This window comes from Crinia signifera, chromosome 3 (genome assembly GCF_055691185.1).
Source record: "Crinia signifera chromosome 3, ASM5569118v1, whole genome shotgun sequence".
NCBI lineage: Eukaryota > Metazoa > Chordata > Amphibia > Anura > Myobatrachidae > Crinia > Crinia signifera.
Genome location: NC_139219.1, coordinates 274,908,430 through 274,929,874, shown reverse-complemented (window position 1 = coordinate 274,929,874; position 21,445 = coordinate 274,908,430). Strand labels below are relative to the sequence as shown.

Sequence of the window (21,445 nt, the reverse complement as noted above, 5' to 3'; positions counted from 1 at the left end):
CCTCATCCATATGCCGTGCAAACTCTCACACCATCTAGAATCTCCCTGAAACTAGTTTCCAAAACTAGGCAATAGGACTTCAGGTGGGGCAAATATAACATGTGCAGAGAGAGTTAGATTTGGGTGGGATGTGTTCAACATGAAAGCTAAATTGCAGTGTAAGAATATTGTATCCAGTATTTACCCTGCACAGAAACAGTATAACTCAAATCTAACTATCTGCACGTTACGTTTGCCTCACCTGCAGTGCACATGGTTTTGCCCATTAGAAAAAGATTTTGCTTTTGCTATCCATGCGGAATGAGGCCCTATGCCCTAAACATGTTCTCCTGCTCTGTCCTGTCATATGCAGCTGCACAGTAAACATTATGAGCCTACGTCAGGCCTCTCCGGCATTGTCAGGGTTAAAACTTATTTATTCCTCGGTCTGGCGCCCCATCTTGGAAATTTGGATTTTCTGCCCTATGGCTTTTTCTCCTCTGCTCCTTTCCATCAATAAGCGGTGACACACACTGTGTACATTGACAGCACAGTAACAGCATAGTATATAAATATCCCAGCAATGGCAGGCTTCGCCCTTGCACACAGATAGATCAGCTGGCTGCAAGGAGAAAAAAGGTGATAGATGCTGCTTTTGTTTTTCTTCCAGACCAGTCAGATCCTGCACATTAGCAAGAGGAATACATACAAAGCGTCTGCGTTACATCACATTACTGAGGAGGAAGCAACAGCAGAGACACGCTAAAAGGACAGCAGCTGCTGCCTTTGTTATAATATTATCAAGACATTGGGCACTAGAGTGGGCTATGTAGCCGTGGCGAGCTCGTGGAGAAAATAGAGTTGGCTTCAGCTGACACCGAGAATGAGATGAACACAAAAGGGAAAGAGAATCATCTTTGCAAGGGAGCATCACAAGGAGGAGACAAAGGAAGGCACAGGAGGAGAATGAGGAGCAAAACTGCCAGCGACCGTGGATACTGATAACCTGAATGTCAGGGCATATCAGTATAGGCAGCCTGGTTTCCATGCGTGAGGCATCACCGGAGTCGTGGGTTCAATAATGCTGAACGGAGCAGCTAATACATTCCAATAAGTGATTTGATTTCTTCTGGCAATATCAGCTCTTGTGAGTACCTCTACTTTCTGATCAGAGATAATCTATCCACGTTACTCAATGTATAGTCATTGTGGACGCTGAGGATGTTTGTATACAGTAAAGCTATCTGACATGTAAGGTCGTTCCAGGTGACTGAGATGCCCATTATTCTACAAAATGACAATGACTCAACTGACAAGACCATAGCTTTTCCATATGAGTGACAGATCTAAATGGACAGAGTAGATGATCTCAATAATAAGGAACTGATAACTTTAACTGAATTATATTCTACGGGAAGGAATGTAGCTATTGTCCAATAACATAATGTTTGATTTTTGGTTATATCTATGTCATCTATATGTTTTATGAGTAAAACTGCTTTGTGCTTCTTTGTTTCAGTGACTGTGAATCAGGAGGGATTTATTTTACAGCGAGCGAGACCCGAGGATGGCATAGGGGCCTTGGCCTTGTAATTGAGACAAGTTGTGACATGGCAATTAACCAAGGCAGTGGAGTCTCCGGCTCAGATCTCACGTCTTCCTACGAGGAGTATGAATGCAAAATTTGCTATAATTACTTTGACCTGGATAGAAGAGCACCCAAGCTCCTCGAGTGTCTGCACACTTTCTGCCAAGAGTGCCTGAACACACTGCACCGCAGGGAGGACCGGCCATGGCGCCTCTCCTGCCCCATATGCCGCCATCGCACGGTCGTGCCGGATTCCAGAGTGGATGCTTTGCCGGTTAACACTAAGGTAGCTGAAGCTTTCCCTTTGTATGTACGACAGGATGACCCATTTCCCCAGGACATCCTTCCTCCCGTCACGTACCATCATTCACAACGTGGGCTGCAATATCATCATGGGACAACAGGGAGTGCAGTGCTTCATGGTGCTACCGGACTACGGTATGCCTTACAATCTGGACAAGAAGTGTCTTCGGCAACAGCTGCAGCTAGCAGAGGCAGAGCATCATTTTCAGCCTTAAACCAACCACAGCCAGCCAGTGCCCCACTGCCACGCAGAGGCTATGAAAGATGCCAGAGTTGCAAGAGAGCTGTGCTGACTGCAGGTTGCGTGTGCGTTGTGTTCTCGTTTCTAGCCATGGTGGTGCTCTTGTTTGCTGGCCTAGTGTTTGTGAACAGATATAGTGGGGTCCCTGCTCCATCCCTATCAGGACCAATCTGCCTATCAGTGGCTAGTGTGTTGGCTCTTTTTTCTGTAGTGGTCACATGGGTTATTTGTTGGCTGAAGTACAGGCCAGATCCCGCTGAGGTAAGCAGGGGATCATCAGATCGGACTGACACATGAAACTGAGGATCCACAGAAAACAGCTTCCAACTGTCCTGATTTGGGCGGGACTTTACTGAATAGTGAACATCAAAAGGGGAGGGTTTCATGTGAACGTAGGCGGAACTTCCAACCGGAGTGAGGGTGGAAAAGGACAGGGGTTTGTGTGGGGCCGGGAGGGGCTTAATTTGTCCCAAGTTTTCATATTTTAATGTTGATAATCATTTCCCTGTTTGTTTCCAGCTGTGAACTATGTATTTTAAAGGAATTGTTTTACTCATCCTTCAGGTCCTCTGTTTATGAGTTCCCTTAGTCTGACCCATTAGCAATATTAGGAAGTTATTAGCTAAAAACACTGCAGAATGTTGTAATATGACAAATACCCTGTCTATAAATCTAACGCATACATTTCCGTACCCTAATATATATTGTGTACAGATCCTGTGGAGACAGTTTTCTTTGACAATTAAAACTTTATTTAAATTTTGCATTTAAACTTAGTGCAGTAAACTGAAAACACAGGAAAAGTGAATCTGAAAGTTAAAAACCTTTGAATATGTTTATGTGAATGTAGAAAAATGTGATTCCTACAATAAGTTTCTCTTAAGTACAATTTAGGTGGTTATAAGGGATGTGTGATTTGAAAAGCAGTCTGTAAAGTGTAACAGCAACTACAATCTTACATAGCCTATTTATAAGTAATGATGACCAGGGTGTTAAGTTGGGGGCCTTGGCCAATCTTTCCTAAAAACCTGGAGCCCTGTACTGACTTACCATAAAATAACATGGCACATGACAGAAGTAATCTGAAATACTAAAATGCTTTCCAATTGTTCCTATTTATGAACCAGGTACCTAAAATGAGCACTTTACACACACTTGCTGACTACTTACGTGTTGTGTGTTACACAGAAGCAGCAACATTTCGTTTGTACAATGGTTATTTATAAGATGAAAGAATAATATATGTTGCAGTTTATATACATTTATGGTATTTTATTATACTGGATGGTGACACCCATTTCTCTTTTTACAAGCAATCCTTTTTTGTCCATAACTGATAAGTTCATTTACCTCGAAAAAATAAAAAAAAGTCTTCTATATTTTTGTGATAGTTTTCATTCGGTTTTGTATTAGTGTAAAATTAAGGTACACAGGGAAATAAACATTCATAAAAAAGTGTGCAAAAAAGCAAAATATAACTGATCAGATGGGAATTAAACAAAGTAGACTCCAGTGAAAATGGGATGTGCTAATTATATCAAATGTCAAAGCGGTAGAATCTTTTGATCAACACGGGATAGGGTCATTAGGTTGACCCTATTAAGGTCGACGTGCATCAGGTCAACCACTGAAGATCAACAGGCCTTAGGTCGACAACAGAAATTCATCTACATGGCCAAGGTTGACAGGATTAGGTCAACAATGGCAGGGTCGACAGTCAAAAGGTTGACATGAGTCGGTTGACTATGTTGATTATGTCGACACTCGTGACAAAAAAAAACACATGTCAACCTTTGGACTGTCGACCTTGCCAAAGTTGACCGAATGTTTGTGTCGACCATCCAACCCTGTCAACCTTAGCCATGTCGACCTATTTCAGGTGTCTACTTAAGACATGTAGACCTTCAGTGGCTGACCCAATGCATGTCGACCTAAATTGGGTCGACTCAATGAACCATACCCGATCCGGTGCTGGATGACTGGCTGACAGTCGGGATTCCTACGGTGAGTACTCCAACATAGGAATCCTGACTGTTTAAATGCCTGACAGTCAGGATCCAGACTGACAGGGGCTATTCACCCTTGTGGGGGTCCACTACAGAGGGAGAATAGAACCTGTGGCAAGCAAAGTGAGCCACCGAGCCCGCAGTGTGGCGAGCAGAGCAAACCCGCAAGGGGCCTCTGTTGCGTTCGCCCCCCTGTCGGAACACCGGCAGTAGGGATTCCGATGTCGGGATACTGACCGTCGGGATCCCGATTGTCAGACCGCCATACCACACCCTACCCGATCAACACATATTTAAATTCAAAAGAAAAATATGTTGTTGAATATGACTATTCGATGTCTTTTCCATCCACAATGCAAGACTATTACTTTCATTTACAAGTTTAAACTTTACAAATGTGAGTTCCCGAAAGCTGTTAGTAAGATGGAGAAAATGCAGGAAAATGTGGTCTTAGGGGCAGGAGCAACATTTCTTGTCTGAAGGGTAGGCTTTCCACAAGGGCAATACAAATATCACCAATATCACACTATACGATGTATCATCTAATAGATATCACAATGTGGATTGGAATGATATATTGTACCATCGTCAGTGGCGTAAGTTCGTCCCAGTTGCCCGGAGGCAAAATAAATATTGGTGTCCCCCCACCCCCACACACACACTGCACCTTACATACAGTAAATATATATATATATGTATGTATGTATGTATATTATGTATATTATGTTTAAAAATAAAGAAACTGTGACTTCTATGGTCCTGCTAGGAGGCAGAGTCAGCCACAGAAGTGATATCAATGGCTTTTAATTAACTGATTCAAACTTGCAGGAGAGGAGAGGTGCCCCCTTGGGAGCAGGAGCCCGGCGGCAGATGACTCCATTGCCTCCCAGAGTTCTGCCTCTGACCATCGTATAACGTGTAGCTTAAATCCATCGTTTCTGGTCATTGTTCATTGAATTGTCCCATTGAATGTGCTGCTTGTTGAATAGGACAATTCCATGGCCTACATGGTGTAGTTGCATGCAGCACTTAACAATACATTGCGCCATCACACAGCGGATCAGTTTGTGTATACAGCAGATGTGTTGCTGTTACAACAAGTCACTGCATTGCTGGATCCAGTAGTGAACTTAGCATAAGGGCAACCGAAGTGGCTGCAATAGTCCCCCTGGGAGCCAGAGAGCTGGGCTGGCTGATTACTCCTGGCAGGCTGCCAGCGATTAGAAGTGGACACAAATAGGGTATTAGTGATTAGACAGCTGTTGGGTGCTGGCTCCAGCGCATGCCTGGGTGTCCCGCAGTATTTTGCATATGACTCGTCATAACACACGTGTATGACATCGGGGGCGAAACGTAATACGGTGCAATTTTTTAGACATGTGCGATTTTTTTCAAAAACGGCTGAAATTGCACGTTTTCTGAAAACCGCACATTTCATAGGGTGCATTTCATAGGGTGCGGTAGAAATCGCACTTTTTACTTACTAAAAATTGTACTTAATCGCATGCGAATTCCAAGTTTGTCTAAAAAAAAATCGCACCCTATTAGATTTGCGAATTTCTTTTAAAAGTGCAGGTTTTTTTCGCATGTGATTTAGTGCGATTTTAAAACATGACTAAAAATCGCATCCTATTACATTTCGCCCCAGATATCCAGAGGTCTTCAGTGTACTTTATTACAGGTTGAGTATCTCTTATTCAAAATGCCCAGGACCAGAAGAATTTTGGATATCGGTTTAAGTTATCTTGCATTTATGTTGTATAAACACATCAAACACATGAAATACACATAAACATATTCTATTTGTGCATGAAACAAGGTTTTAAAACATAAAACATAAAACATGGAAAAAAATCTAATTTAATTTAGATTTAAATTTAAATGCCAAGTAATCATTTTCTTGCACATATTTAGTGCCAGTTACATATAATTTCCCCAGTTGTGCCAGTTGCAGATGTACCCAGTAGTGTCAGTTACACTCATATACAGTGCAATTAGTTAAAGGGCTATTTCACACATGACTGATTTGTCCATCCAGCAAAATACCAGACTTTGGGGGTTATTCTGAATCACTCGGTCCCCGTCGTGTTCACACTGGGGACCAAATTTTAGCACTGCACATGCGCATATTCGCATGTGCTGTGCAGGCGCCTTTGGTGACCTGTATAGTCAGGGCCGGCAACAGAAATCTTGGGGCCCTGTACAATGATATTTCTGGGGCCCCCACCTAATCCCAAATCCACACAATGCTCTTCTGCATGAGCCTCATTTAACCTTTTGCTGCTCCAGATCCTGCTTTCAGGTGCGGACTTCTCTCATTCTCAGTCCTGCTGGTTTGGCTCCTGATTGCTGCTTCCTGCTGGCTTCTGGCTGCTGTTGGCCTGTCACTTTCACAAAAGAACGCTGAGCACTACAAGCAGGCAGGGCAGGTCTTTCACAGAGTGCGGAACAGACAACCCGCGCATGCGCAGTAAAAGTACAGGAGCCAGAGACTGAGGCCACAGCTCCAGCTGTGCGCCTGCGGCCCCAGGCCCTCACACAGTAGATGGCAGTGGCACACAGCGAGTCAATCAGACTCAGCCACACACAGCTGGTGCACAGTAGAAAGCCGGGTCCCAAAGGTCACTGAAAGGCCAGCTAGTAGAAGCAGTGGCCATGCCGGGGCATGGAAACTCTGGGGCCCGTCACACTTGTCCCCCTTGACCCCCCCTGTCGCCTGCCCTGTGTATAGTCACCATGGTGCATAGCTGCCTACCCTCCTGAGACTTCCTGAAATAGCAGCAATCTCCCTGGATTCAGTATGAAATCCCAGCGGTCGGGATCCCGGCGTTCAAAATCCCGACGCCGGAATCCCGACCGCCGAAATCCCGACAAGGGGGGGACGTGGATCGCCCCCCCTTGCGGGCTCGCTGCGCTCGCCACGCAGCGGGCCCAGTGCCTCGCTACGCTCGGAACGCTAATTTATTCTCCCTCCAGGGGTGTCGTGGGCACCCACGGAGGGAGAAAGTGTCGGCATTTCGGCGGTCGGGATTCCGGCGTCGGGATTCTGAACGCCGGGATCCCGACCGCCGGGATTTTAACTGCATCCCATCTCCCTCTCTCCCTCATTAGTCTAGCAATCTCCCTCATTTCACATAGCCCACATTACACTGTTACATTTTTTTGGGGAAAAATGGAATGAGAGATAGATACATTTACATTGACTCATCAGCATTTCCCAGCACTTTACCAACTATAGTAGCTCTTACTAACTGCTTTGGGGCTCATCTACATTTGGATATAGGTCATTTTAAAAAATTCCTCAGATGTATCAGGACATACTCACGACTCTAGGTGCCACGTTCACAATCTATTTTCGCAATCTCTCCATATATGGTAGTAGACACGCCCTTTGGGTGGTGCATGACACCCCCCCTCAATTGGGCTCTTTGCAAAGTTATATTACCAACTTTAATCTCCCTGAAACTAGTTTAACTAGGGGGGGGGGGGGGGGGATGGAGGTGGGCAGCGGGTATCCGCCTGGAGATGCACGGAGATACCCAGCGTTTCCTGGGCGTACCGATGACAAAGCTGGGTGCGCTCAGGAAATTGCTGGGCGTCCCCATGCAAACACAGGTGGGCAGCTGCCTGCTGGGGGCTGGCAGCTGATATCACAGGACGTCAGCCGCCCACCCCTTTCTTGGACTGGACATCACAAGTCTAAATCAAACTGACTGACTAAGATTTCTGAGCAGGGGAAAAAATCAATTAAATGATTTTGCACCCGTACGCTACCCTGCATTCACATGCCCGGCGATCACCCCCTTTATCCTACCCACACTATGGAGTATATTCTGGTTGATTCGTTCACATGTGTATTGTCTGCAGTGCACATGTGCAGGTTTTATCAACCTCATAAAATACGCTTGCGAACGAGCACTACCAATGTAGGCGTGATGTGGGTGTTCCTGTGGGCACGGCCTGGAAAGTGGGTAAAAATGGATGGAAACTGGGGTGTAGACATGGGTGTTGCCCACAAGTGCTGGGTGGCGGCTTCTCAGCACTGTGCGAACACTCGCAGTGCTCAAGCTCAAAATCATTTGCAAGAAAAAAGTGACTCACAGGCCTCGCAGGGCAGCAACTTAGCGGACAAATGTTTGCAACACCAATCAGCACGCACAATTGCTAAAATACATGCACCATTAACCAATTACCTAACCACATCTACTCAATGCAGGCACACGGTAAGCACACTATTGCACCTCAGATCCAGTGCAGGTTACAGGGCTGCCTTTTCCCTGCTGTTCCTCTGGTCCATGGCAGTGGTCTCTCCTGCAGCAAGTAGCAGAGCAGGGAGAGTGCCTCTCCTGCCAGACGATCCACTTCCTTTGTAGAGTAGGGGGTATTCAATTTCCCGCTGCTATTCCCGATGGGGAAAATAATGGTGGGGAAAGACAGCATTGAAAAGGGATCTCGGCAGAAAGGGCCCAACTTTAGAAGCACTCGGGCCCGTTCTGCCAAGAATGGCCATGGATTGTCAAGCTCCTGGCCACAGCTTGACGATCCATGGCAGTATCTCACAGTCACGCCCCCTTTTCGGCGTTCGGCAGATGGGACATTGAATCCTGCCTGCCGATTTCCCATCGAGCCAGCCGAGAACGGGACAGGGTCACAGCTGTCGGGCCAGCCCGACAGTAGTGACCCTGGATTGAATATTCCCCGATGTGTGGCACACACCTAGCTACAGCCTGGTTATAGACACAAGATGCAAAGTTCCCAATTCAGACCTGAACACACAGTTGCAAAGTCGCACAGTGGACGATTATCGATACATTGCACATGTCTACGGTTCGCAGTACGCATGCGTGAGGCAGTGCTACGATGGACTCCTTCAACTTTATCTGTTTGCTGGCCGTTTGCAAGGTGATTGACAGGAAGTGGGCGTGTGTGGTTGAAAACCAACCGCTTTTTTGGGAGTGGCAAGAAAAATGCTGGGCATGTGTGAAAAAATGCTGGGAGTGTCAGGGAAAACACAGGCGTGCCAAATCCTGTTAGGGGAGGGTGTGTGATACCAGTTGCAGGCCGGATTTGCCTATTTTCATCGCAGCCACCGAGTCCTGGGCTACGCGGCAGCTGTAAAATTTCAGTGGTGAGCCTGTTGTGATGGGTTTTGGACATTTTCATTGGGATGCGAACAGCCATGCACAACCATTTCTTTATTATCTGAGAGCATAATTATTCTATCCATATTTCTACATTTCTCTTTAGTATCTTCCACCTTCATTGCATTGTAACCCTTTACCACAAATTTGTTTTTCAGTAGAGCTGCTTGTTCGTCATAACGTTCTTAGTCTGTGCAGTTACGTTTGATTCGCTGAAATTGGCTGTTGGGAATGCTTCTCAGCGAATTTTGATGGTGGTTACTAGAAGCTTCTATATAAGAGTTACAATCTGTCTTTTTAATATAGTTCATGGTTTTTAATGTATTATCTTCCACATAGATAGTAAGATCAAGGAAATTAACATGTTCACTGCTGGCATCGAATATCAAAATAATATTCAAATCATTGGTGTTCAAATGATCGCAGAAATTCTTGAGGGATTCGTTATCCCCATCCCAAATAAAAATGATATCATCTATATATCTATGCCATGTCACTAGGCTGGCTCCGTGCGGGTGTCCGCTCCATACCTTATTGGACTCCCACCACGCCATAAATAGATTGGCGTAGCTAGGAGCCAGCCTAGTGCCCATGGCCGTCCCTCGTAATTGGATGAAGAAAGTGTCTTCAAACCAAAAATAATTATTGACCAAAATCAGTTCAATGCCATTCAGAACAAAGTCAATATAATCCCCAGATTTCCCATCTCTTTCCAAATGGTATCGAACTGCATTCAGACCTGCTTTATGCTCTATTATAGTATATAATGACGTTACGTCAGCCGTGACAAGCTTATATGTGGGTTTCCACTCTATATCATTAAGTATTTTGATGGTAGCTATAGTGTCCTTGAGATATGAAGGTGTTTTAATTACCATTGTTTGCAGTAGGTGGTCCAAGTAATGTGACAGATTTGAGAGCACAGAGTTGGTCCCTGCGACTATGGGGCGTCCGGGTGGTTTTTCCAGATGTTTGTGTATTTTGGGGCAGAGCCGGCGCTACCTACTCAGCAAGGTATGCAAAGCAGGGAGGCGCCAGGCTTGAGAGGCGCTCTCCCCCTGCTCTGCACCCTGCTGATCTACAGTGTAGTGTTGCTGCTACACAATCTGCGTTGCGCTTGTACACTATTACAAAGCATCAGCGCTGGCAGCCAGCTTAAAAAATCCTATAGAAGTCTGGCATGATCACTTGTGCCCTCCCCTTCCCTATCCTCCCTGCGCCTCCTGACCTGTCAATCAACATAACACACAGGGGGCAGCAGCACCGCGGCCACCGCCCTCCCATCAGTGGCATATTTATGTTCTCACTGCAGACGCTGGGCAGCTCCTCCCAATGCTCTGCTGAGTTTGCTTCTGAAAAGAAAGTCACATGACTGTACACACGCTGGAGGAGCCAGCATGCATGAGAGGACTGAGGAGCAGCCCAGCTACTAGTGTGACAGCCTGCAGCATCCTCAACAGCTGCAGACAGGGGAGCAGCGTATCAGGTAAGTTCTCCTGCAGATAAAAGAGGGGATGGGGTCATTGTGCAACTCCACCCCCCCCCCACAGCCAATGGGGCTGTGTGTGTATGTGTGTGTGGTGGGGTGAGGGGGATGGGTTGGTGGGTTGTGCTGACATAATGACAATGTATGCTGGAGGGGAATGTTACTGGCATGTCACTGGGGATAGTCCTACTGTATGTTATCAATGCTCGTGGGGGTCGGGTGGTATTTCCATGTTAATAATGTGTGCTGGATGGGAGGAGGCAGCTAGTTTCATGGCAGCAATGTGAAGCTTGGGGTGGGGGTAGTATCATATTAACAAAGTTATGCTACTATTTTTTTTTTCTTATTAATGCTTTGGCTGTCACTCACTGCCTCTTCCTGGCTGTCACTTCTGTATCCTGTCACTCGTTGACTCTCTCCCTCTCCCACCGTCACATCTCTCTCCTGTCACTCGCTGACTCCCTCCCTCTCACCTGTCACAACTCTATCCTGTCACCCGTTGACTCCCTCCCTCTCACCTGTCACATCTCTCTCCTGTCACCCGCTGACTCCCTCCCTCTCACCTGTCACATCTCTCTCCTGTCACCCGCTGACTCCCTCCCTCTCACCTGTCACATCTCTCTCCTGTCACCCGCTGACTCCCTCCCTCTCACCTGTCACATCTCTCTCCTGTCACCCGCTGACTCCCTCCCTCTCACCTGTCACATCTCTCTCCTGTCACCCGCTGACTCCCTCCCTCTCACCTGTCACATCTCTCTCCTGTCACCTGCTGACTCTCTCCCTCTCACCTGTCACATCTCTCTCCTGTCACCCGCTGACTCCCTCCCTCTCACCTGTCACATCTCTCTCCTGTCACCCGCTGACTCCCTCCCTCTCACCTGTCACATCTCTCTCCTGTCACCCGCTGACTCCCTCCCTCTCACCTGTCACATCTCTCTCCTGTCACCTGCTGACTCTCTCCCTCTCCCCATCCCATCTCTCTCCTGTCACCCACTGAATCTCACCCTGTCCAAGTTGCCCTTTCTAGCATTTCACATTTTCAAACTATAAAACAGTAAAGATACATATCAAGAGGACATTCAGATATGTCCCTTGTCAGCTTAAAAGCTTATTGCAGCAAATGTGACTCATTTGCCACAATAAGCGTTCCTATAAGATTGCATGGTGAATATGCTCCCACAAACAGGCTATGGCTAGTTGCAAGCATTATGCAGCTACTTGTTGGTAGGGGTAGGATGAGCGAGACCACATCTGTAGAAGGGCGCAAAATTTACAGTTTGCAGGAGGGTGCCGGACACCCTAGCACCGGCCCTGTTTTGGGGAGTATATATATTACAGGTATGGCTGGATGTTGAATATTAATATAATCTCTAACCTCTGCAGTAATAATTTCCTTGCCTAGATACAATGCTAAAAAGTGTCTAATTTCTTTGTGATGCTCATAATGGGATTCCCTCTCATAGTGGAATCTGCCAATTGTCGCATAATTTCTGCATTATAGTCTTCAATATTAAGAACTATGACCCCCCCCCCCCCCTTATCGGCGGGCTTTATAACAATGTTGTTGTTATCTTTTAGGTCCTTAAGTGCTTGTTGTTCTTTTTTAGTAAGATTGTTATTTCTTATTGGTTTGAAATGCAATCTATCCAAGTCCTCCTTTACTAACCTTTCGAATGTCTCAACATAGCATCCCTTTTTGTGGGCTGGATAGAAAGTGGATTTACGTTTAAATACACTATAGGTACCAGCAGGTTCTTGGGGTTCCTTTTCTATCTCATTATTTTGTTTCTCCTCAAAAAATCTTTTTAGGGCTAATCGCCTGATAAACTTCTGAAGGTCTATAAAGATATCAAACTCGTTTGCTCTACTAGAGGGTGCAAATTTCAATCCACGTTCCAATACATTAGTTTCTTCTACAGTCAGAATGTGATTACTCAGATTATAAATTTTCGTTTTTTGTATATCATTATTACTGACTAGTGGTGGAACCTCATTACATGTGGCTCTTTTTGCATTGTATTTGGCTCTTCGTTTTTTATTATGTAGGGATTTGTTGCCAGCCACCACAGACCCCGACGCGCTCTCCAGTGCCTCCAAGCTTCTGCGGGGTCTGTAGGGGCTACTGTTATGCCCAGGGCTGCCATAAGAAATTGTTGGGGCCCGGGACTGAAAAAATTAGTTGTTACCGCGTACATGCAACATATTTTTTAAAGATACGCTGTAACCCTTTAATGCCCATTTCATATTGTCGCACACCACAATGCCCACTACATATTATAAAACACACCGTAATGCCCATTACATATTATCAGAATCAGAATCACTTTATTGGCCATGTATACTCTCGTATACTAGGAATTTTTTGTGGATACAGTGCAGCTTCAAGCATGGTACAAGAGGGATGACAGGACATACATACATTGCATCAGTTGCGCATACAAATGACAATTCACATGTTTGGATTTGCAAGGTTAGATAGAGCAGTAAGGTGTTTAGATTAGCAGTATCTTAGAGTACATTGTTCAATAGCTGAATAGCTGTCGGGAAGAAGCTTTTTGCAGTTCTTGACTATTATACAACACACCGTAATGCCCGTTACATATTACACAACACACCGCAATGTCCGTTACATATTATACAGCACAACATAATGCCCGTTACACAGTGGCAGAACTCTGGGAGGCAATGGAGGCTCCTGCCTCCGGGCGCCAAGCCCTGGCGGGGGCACTTCCACTCCATTGTCACAGCCAAAATCTGTCCCTGGAGGGCAAGTATCCCTGGGTCCCCCTGAAAACTCACGACCCACCCCCACTCACCCGCTGTGGATCAGGTCTTTATTTCCATTCCGCAGTGCAGCTGACACACAGGCAGTGACAGACAGCCGCCGGCACCATAGAGCAGCATTGAACTTCCGGCGGCTGTCCAACGGAATTCAGTCATGCAGCCTGCGGCTTGGTGACAGGACTGTACGCAGGCTGCAGGGAGGTAGTGAGCACTGCACGGGAGGATGGGAAGGCAGTGGCACACACATACACCGCACATGAAGAGGAACATGCTGTTCAGCCGTTGCAGCACTGTTCTTTCAGTCTACAAGCCTCAGGTAAAAATAAATCCCTGATAGCAGCCCCGTTTTTGTGCGCGGAGGGGGGTGGGGGCTCCAAAATCTATCTTTTTCCATGAAGTTACGCCACTGCCGTTACATATTACAAAAAAACACAAACATCCACCTTTATCTATCTCTCCTTTCTAATCTTATTAGCTGGTGACATATCACCAAACCCAGGCCCAAACCACCTGTCCCACTCAGAGTTTACTGGTTGTATGCCTAGAAATTCGGCTAACCTCATAAATAGAGACAGGATTATATGCACCATAAAAAGCCTGAAATATGCATGCAAATATGCATGAAAAATACTTAAAATATGCTTGAAAAGTGTTAAAATATGCTACATTAAATAATAAAAAAAGTAATTTTTAACTTATTTATTTAAAAATCAGCATAAAATTAGTTGCAAATAAACCTCAAAAATAGGCCCACAGCATCTGCAGATGTCTAGTGCTATAAACAGGACTTTTTTTGGCTGCTACAGCAGACTGCATCGTCCAAAGCTCTTGCATCAACTACTTGGACCCTCATCTCCAGCGCCGATGGATCAAATGTCAGCATAGTGTGTGAGGGAGCCACATACTCACTGTGATACGGCATTTCCTCCGTGCCGCGTGATGTCACAACCCTTCTGCTGCAGAAGTCTGCCTCTTGGTGTAAAGTCCCAGGCCAGGGGCAGGCAAAGGTTCAGGAGCTTCGTAATGGCATCCGCCCCATCTGCGTACATATTGCCCCAGCCTGCACACTCTACCACTACCTGGCCAGCAGCAGCAGGGCAAAGCAGTGCCGTGATTCTCAGGTGGAAAGGGGGCAGGGCCTAAAATATGCACCATCACTAGATATTAGGTAAAATATGCAATAACCAGTGAGAATGGGCAAAATATGCAAATGCATATGCAAATATGCAAATGCATATAATCCTGTCTCTACTCATAAATATCACATGCCTCCCACCACACTCCAAACAACTTAAATGTGCTCTATTGAATGCACGCTCTATTTGCAATAAATTAACATCCATCCATGACCTCTTTATCTCTCACAAATTCAACCTGCTGGCAGTTACAGAAACCTGGCTCACACAATCAGACACGGCCTCGCCTGCAGCACTGTCACATGGTGGTTTCCACTTCACTCACACCTCCAGGCCTGGTAACTGTAAAGGAGGTGGGGTTGGTATATTACTGTCACAAGACTTCACATACTCAGTTCTACCACCAGTTCCTTCACTCACATTTACATAATTTTTTCCCCTTTCTCTCTGTGTGTTGCTGCTATCTATCGCCCACCTGGGCTTCCCAAAACTCAATTTCTAGAAGATTTCTCTGCCTGGCTCCCCCATTTCTTATCCTCTGACATCTCCACTGTCATCCTGGGTGACTTCAATATTGCTATTGACAGTCCACCATCTTTGCATGCTTCCAAACTTCTCTCTCTAACCACCTCTCTCGGCCTCTCCCAGTGGTCTGACTCCTCTACTCATGAGGAAGGCCACTGCCTTGACCTTGTTTTCACCAGGCTGTGCTCAGTCTCTGATTTTACTAACACTCCCTTCCCTCTCTCTGATCACAATCTCATTACCCTCTCACCCTCCTCCATTACCCCAAGCTCACTGACACTGAAATCATGCAAGCCTACTATAACCCGCAGAAATACTAATGCAATTAATTTTCCACAACTTACCACCTCCCTGCAACAACAGCTCTCTCTAATTTCTACATTTACTTCTCCTGTCTCTGCTGTTTCCCACCTCTACCAGACTCTTGAAACAGCCCTTGATGACGTGGCTCCAGCTACCCATTACACCCCACATAGGCTTAGATGCCAACCGTGGCACACCAAAAAACAAGACAACTACGAAATCAGTCACGTAAAGTAGAACGCCAATGGCGCAAATCTCATAGTATGACTGATTTCCTCGCATATAAAACTAGCTACCACTCCTACAGAAATGCTTTGGACACTGCCAAACAAACATACTACCAATCTCTCATCTCTTCTCATGCCACTAACCCTAAGCGACTTTTTAACACCTTTAAGTCTCTTCTGTACCCTCCCCCTCCTCCCCCACCGGCTACCATCAGTGCACAAGAACTTGCCTCCTACTTTAAGGACAAAATTGATAACATCCGAGATGAAATGGTATGCTCTTCCACAACCTCTAACCCTCTTTCTTTCCCACCTGAACCCTCTGGCACTTTCTCTTCATTTGAGCCCACAAATGAAAAGGAAGTATCCGCACTCTTCCTATCCTCTTACTCTACTACCTCTCCTCTCGATCCTATACCTGCGCAAGTCATTAAAAATCTATCTCCTGTGATTATTCCAACCTTAACTTAAATCTGCAATCTCTCTCTCTCTTACTACTGGTATTTTTCCTTCTCTGCTCAAACATGCAGTGATAACTCCTAGTCTAAAAAAACAGAATTCTAACCCTAACTCTCTCTCTAACTATCGTCCTATATCTCAGCTCCCATGCCTCTCCAAGCTACTGGAGAGACTTGTCTACTCTCGCCTCACAAACTTTCTTAACTCTAACACCCTATTAGACCCACTTCAGTCAGGCTTTCGCTTTCAACACTCCACTGAGACAGCACTGACTAAAGTGGTGAATGATCTGGTAACGGCTAAGTCTAAAGGCCATTACTCACTACTTATTCTTCTTGATCTTTCTGCTGCATTTGACACCGTCGATCACTCTCTTCTCTTACAAACACTACACTCCCTAGGTCTTAATGATACAGCCCTTTCCTGGTTCACATCTTACCTATCTGATCGCTCTTTCAATTTTCGCTTCTCTAACTCTACTTCCTCTTCATTACCTCTGTCAGTCAGAGTTCCGCAAGGTTCAGTCTTAGGTCCTCTGCTTTTCTCAATCTACACCTCCTCTCTTGGCAAACTAATCAGCTCTTTCGGATTTCAATATCACTTGTATGCTGATGATACTCAAATCTATCTATCAACCCCAGAGTTGTCACCAGTGGTTTTGGGTCGAGTCTCTGATTGTCTCTCTGCCATCTCATCTTGGATGTCTTGTCGCCAACTCAAACTCAATATTTCCAAAACGGAATTACTTATATTCCCGCCAACTAAGAACAGTTACCATCCTGACATCTCCATCGCTGTTGACAACTAGATAATCTACCCTACCCCACAAGCTCGTTGCTTAGGGGTCATCCTCGACTCTGAACTGTCCTTTCTTCCCCACATTCAATCTGTCTCCAAATCATGTTACATGCATCTAAAAAACATATCCAAAATACAACCCTATCTCACACAAGACACTACCAAATCTCTTATCCATGCACTTATTATATCCCGCATTGATTATTGCAATAGTCTCCTAACTGGTCTTCCCAAGAACAGACTCTCACCACTGCAATCAATTTTAAATGCTGCTGCTAGGCTGATCTTCCTTGCAAGACGCATCTGCTGATTCACTCTGCCAGTCCCTCCATTGGTTGCCTGTATATTACCGTATTAAATATAAAACACTTCTACTTGCATATAAAGCTATTAACCATACTGCACCAGCATATATCTCTGCACTTATCACAAAATATCTCCCATCTGGACCACTCCGCTCTACACAAGATCTGTGTCTCTCTTCTGCACAGATCACTAGCTCCCATTCACTATTACAGGACTTTCAACGGGCTGCTCCCATCTTATGGAATGCCCTTCCACGCACATTAAGACTCTCCACCAGTCTCCAAACTTTCAAGCGTTCCCTGAAAACTCACCTCTTCAGGCAAGCCTATCATATTTAAGTTCTACATGCATAACCCTCCGAGGCACTTATGTATTATATAGCTTCCCTTCTGGACTTGTAACTGCTATGCTATTACTGGTGCCTGTCCTTGTGTTTCCCCCCTATATCCCTATAGATTGTAAGCTTGCAGCAGGGCCCTCTAACCCCCAAGTATGTCTGTTGTTACCCAGTTTGTCTTATCACTGTCTACTATTGTAAAGCGCAACGGAATCTGCTGCGCTATATAAGAAACTGTAAATAAATAAATATTACACAACACACCGTAATGCCCGTTGCATATTATACAACACACCGTATCATACAACACACCATAATGCCCGTTACATATTATACAACACAGCATAATGCCCGTTACATATTACACTACACACCGTAATGCCCGTTACATATTATATAACACACCATATTATACAACACACCATAATGCCCATTACATATTATACAACACACCATAATGCCCATTACATATTATACAACACACCATATAATACAACACACCAGAGGCGTAACTAGAACTCTGTGGGCCCCATCGCAAAATCTTGAATGGGCCCCCCCCCCCCCCCCCCCTACTGTTGTCATAACAATGTCATTACAGTGCCGTGTGTACACAGGACTCAGTTCTAGTGATTTGGAATGAGCCCTGTGTGTATCAAGATGCAGTTAAGTCGTCAGAGAGATGACTAACTACATCCTGCCAGCCCCGGGAGCCACAGCCAAATACACAGCATAGCAAAAATATTCTTGCCTGCAGGGTCTATTTGGCAGGGTGATAGCGATGCTGCAGGGCCGCACATTATTATCTGTGTACACATGGGGCGATTCCAAGCTATTTTGACAATGTAGTTAAAATTGCTTGGAAGAATCACCCAGTGTGTACACCCATTTAGGGCTAGAGACATTGTAGTGAGGAGCAAGATAGAGAAAGGGAGGTGTGAGACAGAGAATGGCAGGGAGAGAGGGGAGCAAGAGAGTGAGAGGATGTAAGGGGGCAGACAAGGGGCAGAATGTTATGTTGCCCGGGTTCAGCGACTGTGCGTGATGCTAGCCAAATTCTGACTTTTTAAAGGGGTAATCACAAGGCAATGTTTTTATCTTGTGATTGCCAGTATCCTGCTTGATCTCCAAACTCATGTGGCATTACATTCTGCCCAGGGAGAGAGAGAAGTTGTCAGGAAACGAAAGGGGGGGATAGTGCCAGGCTGAGATAAAACAGGTGGGCGGTGGGGGGTTGAGGTATGGGGGGGGATAGAGAGAAGGGAAAGGTGGGGAGGAGAGACATAAGGAGAAAGAGACTAGGGGCAGACAGATGTAGGGGAGTGAAAAAGTGGGGGCAAGAGGTAAAAGATTGCATGGGACTGAGAAAAAGAAAGAAGAGGGGGGTGGGGAGGGTGTCAATTATACCTTGCTCTGCTCTCTACCCTCCCCTCCCCACTTCCCCTTTAATAAAGTTCAGCTACTGTATCTCCAGCAGCGCTGAGTCTCCAGGGACAGGTCTCCTGTTGGATATCCAAGGCCTCCCCTCCCGCCGAGTCTCCGGGGCCAGGCCTCCCCTGCTGCTGGATCTTCGGGGCCAGGCCTCCCCTCTCGCCGGGTCTCTGGGGCCAGGCCTCCCCTCTCGCCGGGCCTCCCATCCCGCTGGATCGCTGGGGACGGGCTTCCAACCAGGTCTCCAGGTCCCGGTCCTCCTGTTCCTACGCACCCAGTGACGCAGCAGCGCCAGCTCCAGCATGCCTCAAGAGCCTCATAGCGCTGCTGCGCAGGCAGCAGTTAAGGTTTCATTTACGCGCCGGGGCTGTCACTAGGTTGTGACGTAGAGCCTAGGCACCAACACCACCGGAGAGGGAGTAGGAGAGGGGAGGGGAGAGCCTAGATCAACTGGCCCTCCTCCCCCTTCATTGTGCAGCGGCGTCAGTACAAATTCAAGAGGGTGCAGGGTTTGCTTGCTGTGTCCTCGGGTTTCCGGGCCCCCCCAACCCGCCGGGCCCCATAGCAGCTGCACCCCCTGCACCCTCTATAGTTATGCCACTGCAACACACCATAATGCCCATTACATATTATACAACACACCAAATTATACAAAACACCGTAATGCTCATTACATATAACACTGCACGCCGTAATGCCCATTATAAACTACGTTGCATACCGTAATGACTATTAAATATAATGCCACATATAATGCCACATATACAGAGCCGGCCCTAACCAATGTGATGCCCTAGGCAAGATTTTCCCTGGTGCCCCTTAGCCCCACCCCTAGTTCCACATCTGTCCCAGCATCCATTTCCATTATGTTACAAAGTAATGTTATTCACATTATACCATCCCATATTGCTCCTTATTCACATTACATCACACTGTATTGCGACTCATTCACATGACACTGCACCTTGCAGCTCCTTGCTCTACACGGCCTTATATAGCTCCTGACTCATATTACACCACAACGTATTGTTCTTTATTCACAATATGCCACGCGGTCCTGCTGATGCCCGCTGCCAGACAGAGCCAGCCCTAGGCTTGGGATGGATGCCCCTAGGCTTCCTAGATGCCCTAGGCAATTGCCTACCTTGCCTATGCCTAGGGCCGGCTCTGCACATAAATGTCACTCACCTACATGCTCGTTGCCAGGAGTTACATGCACTTTGCTTGGGGTTTTGTGCTGGTGGTATGTGGTTTCAAACTTGTTCCCAAGTGTGTGTGTGTGTGTGTGTGTGTGTGTGTGTGTGGGGGGGGGGGTTATGGCTCGTTGCCAGGGGGAATACATACTTAGGGGGAATTGCTTGATTGGTGGGCGGGGGCGAGCACTGCACTGGGAGCTTTGAGGTCAGTCAGATGCTAAAGGTGCAGGGACATCTGTCTCTGTCCTGTGGGCGGGGGCGAGCACTGCACTGGGCGCTTTGAGCTCAGTCAGATGCTAGAGGTGCAGGGACAGACCTTTAGCATCTGGCCCGCGGCCTGCAGCAGAGTACATAATGCAGCGGCTCCGGTGGGTGTTGTGAGGCACCTTCCCCGCCCCCCCCCCCCCTCTTCAGAGCAGCAGGGCCCGGGACAAGGGTCCCCATAGCACCCCCTAATGGCAGCCCTGGTTACGCCTCTTTATGGAGACCCAAAATGTGTGTGGGGCCCCAGAATAACTGCCCCTGTCGCCCCACCTATTATCCAGCCCTGTGCTAGAGGGAGGTTAGGATTTGGGCAAGCTGGAGACAAGCTTCAAGGGATGAGGGAAATCGTGCTGCAGAGGTCGTGCTGCAGGGGGCTCCCTGCATGCAGATGATACCATCAATAATCCAGTAAAATCGGTAATGTGACTCATTGCAGGTACCGAGGATACCAGATAATCAGTGTTCAACCTGTATCAATCTCCACTAACTGCAATGCCTGGGCTTTCAGCTTGCCACCCTGTTGTGAGAGAGCTTACTACTGTCCTATTATCTTTACATTTCAGTGAGTGAGAAGATATATATATATATATATATATATATATATATATATATGAAGACAGGGAAGAAGGAGCGCACACATGAGCAGAATGTTAAGTTTTTACTAAAAAAATCTGCATATAAGCTGATACATATCAATAAAATCAAGCCAGCATGAGAATAATCACCAACAGTATGGCACGCTAACAGGTACGGAATCTGGGGACTCCAGGCAACTCCGACCCAGGTGTAAGCGGCAGCTGTGTTCTCACATATAGGAGACGTTTGGCACGGGATCTGGGCACTCCAGCAACTTCCGACCAGTGATGGATCAACGGTGACACAGCTCGAGGCACAGCACGCTTCACAGATGTGAAGCTGTTATTGTTTATAGGATTTTG

General features: G+C 46.4%; 1 protein-coding gene across 1 annotated transcript; it reads left to right on the top strand.

The window, feature by feature from the left end:
• Positions 1 to 317: 317 nt before the first annotated feature.
• RNF228 (ring finger protein 228) lies at positions 318 to 3,593 on the top strand. The gene is made up of 2 exons (XM_083178073.1): positions 318 to 1,126; positions 1,499 to 3,593. Exon 2 carries the CDS (start codon positions 1,590 to 1,592, stop codon positions 2,406 to 2,408), a length of 819 nt encoding a protein of 272 aa, XP_083034199.1. The 5' UTR covers positions 318 to 1,126; positions 1,499 to 1,589; the 3' UTR covers positions 2,409 to 3,593.
• The last annotated feature ends 17,852 nt before the right edge of the window (positions 3,594 to 21,445 follow it).

What these genes read in the sequence shown, in the direction of transcription:
- RNF228 (XM_083178073.1), top strand. Translation starts at nt 1,590, where the DNA reads ATGGCAATTAACCAAGGCAGTGGAGTCTCCGGCTCAGATCTCACGTCT.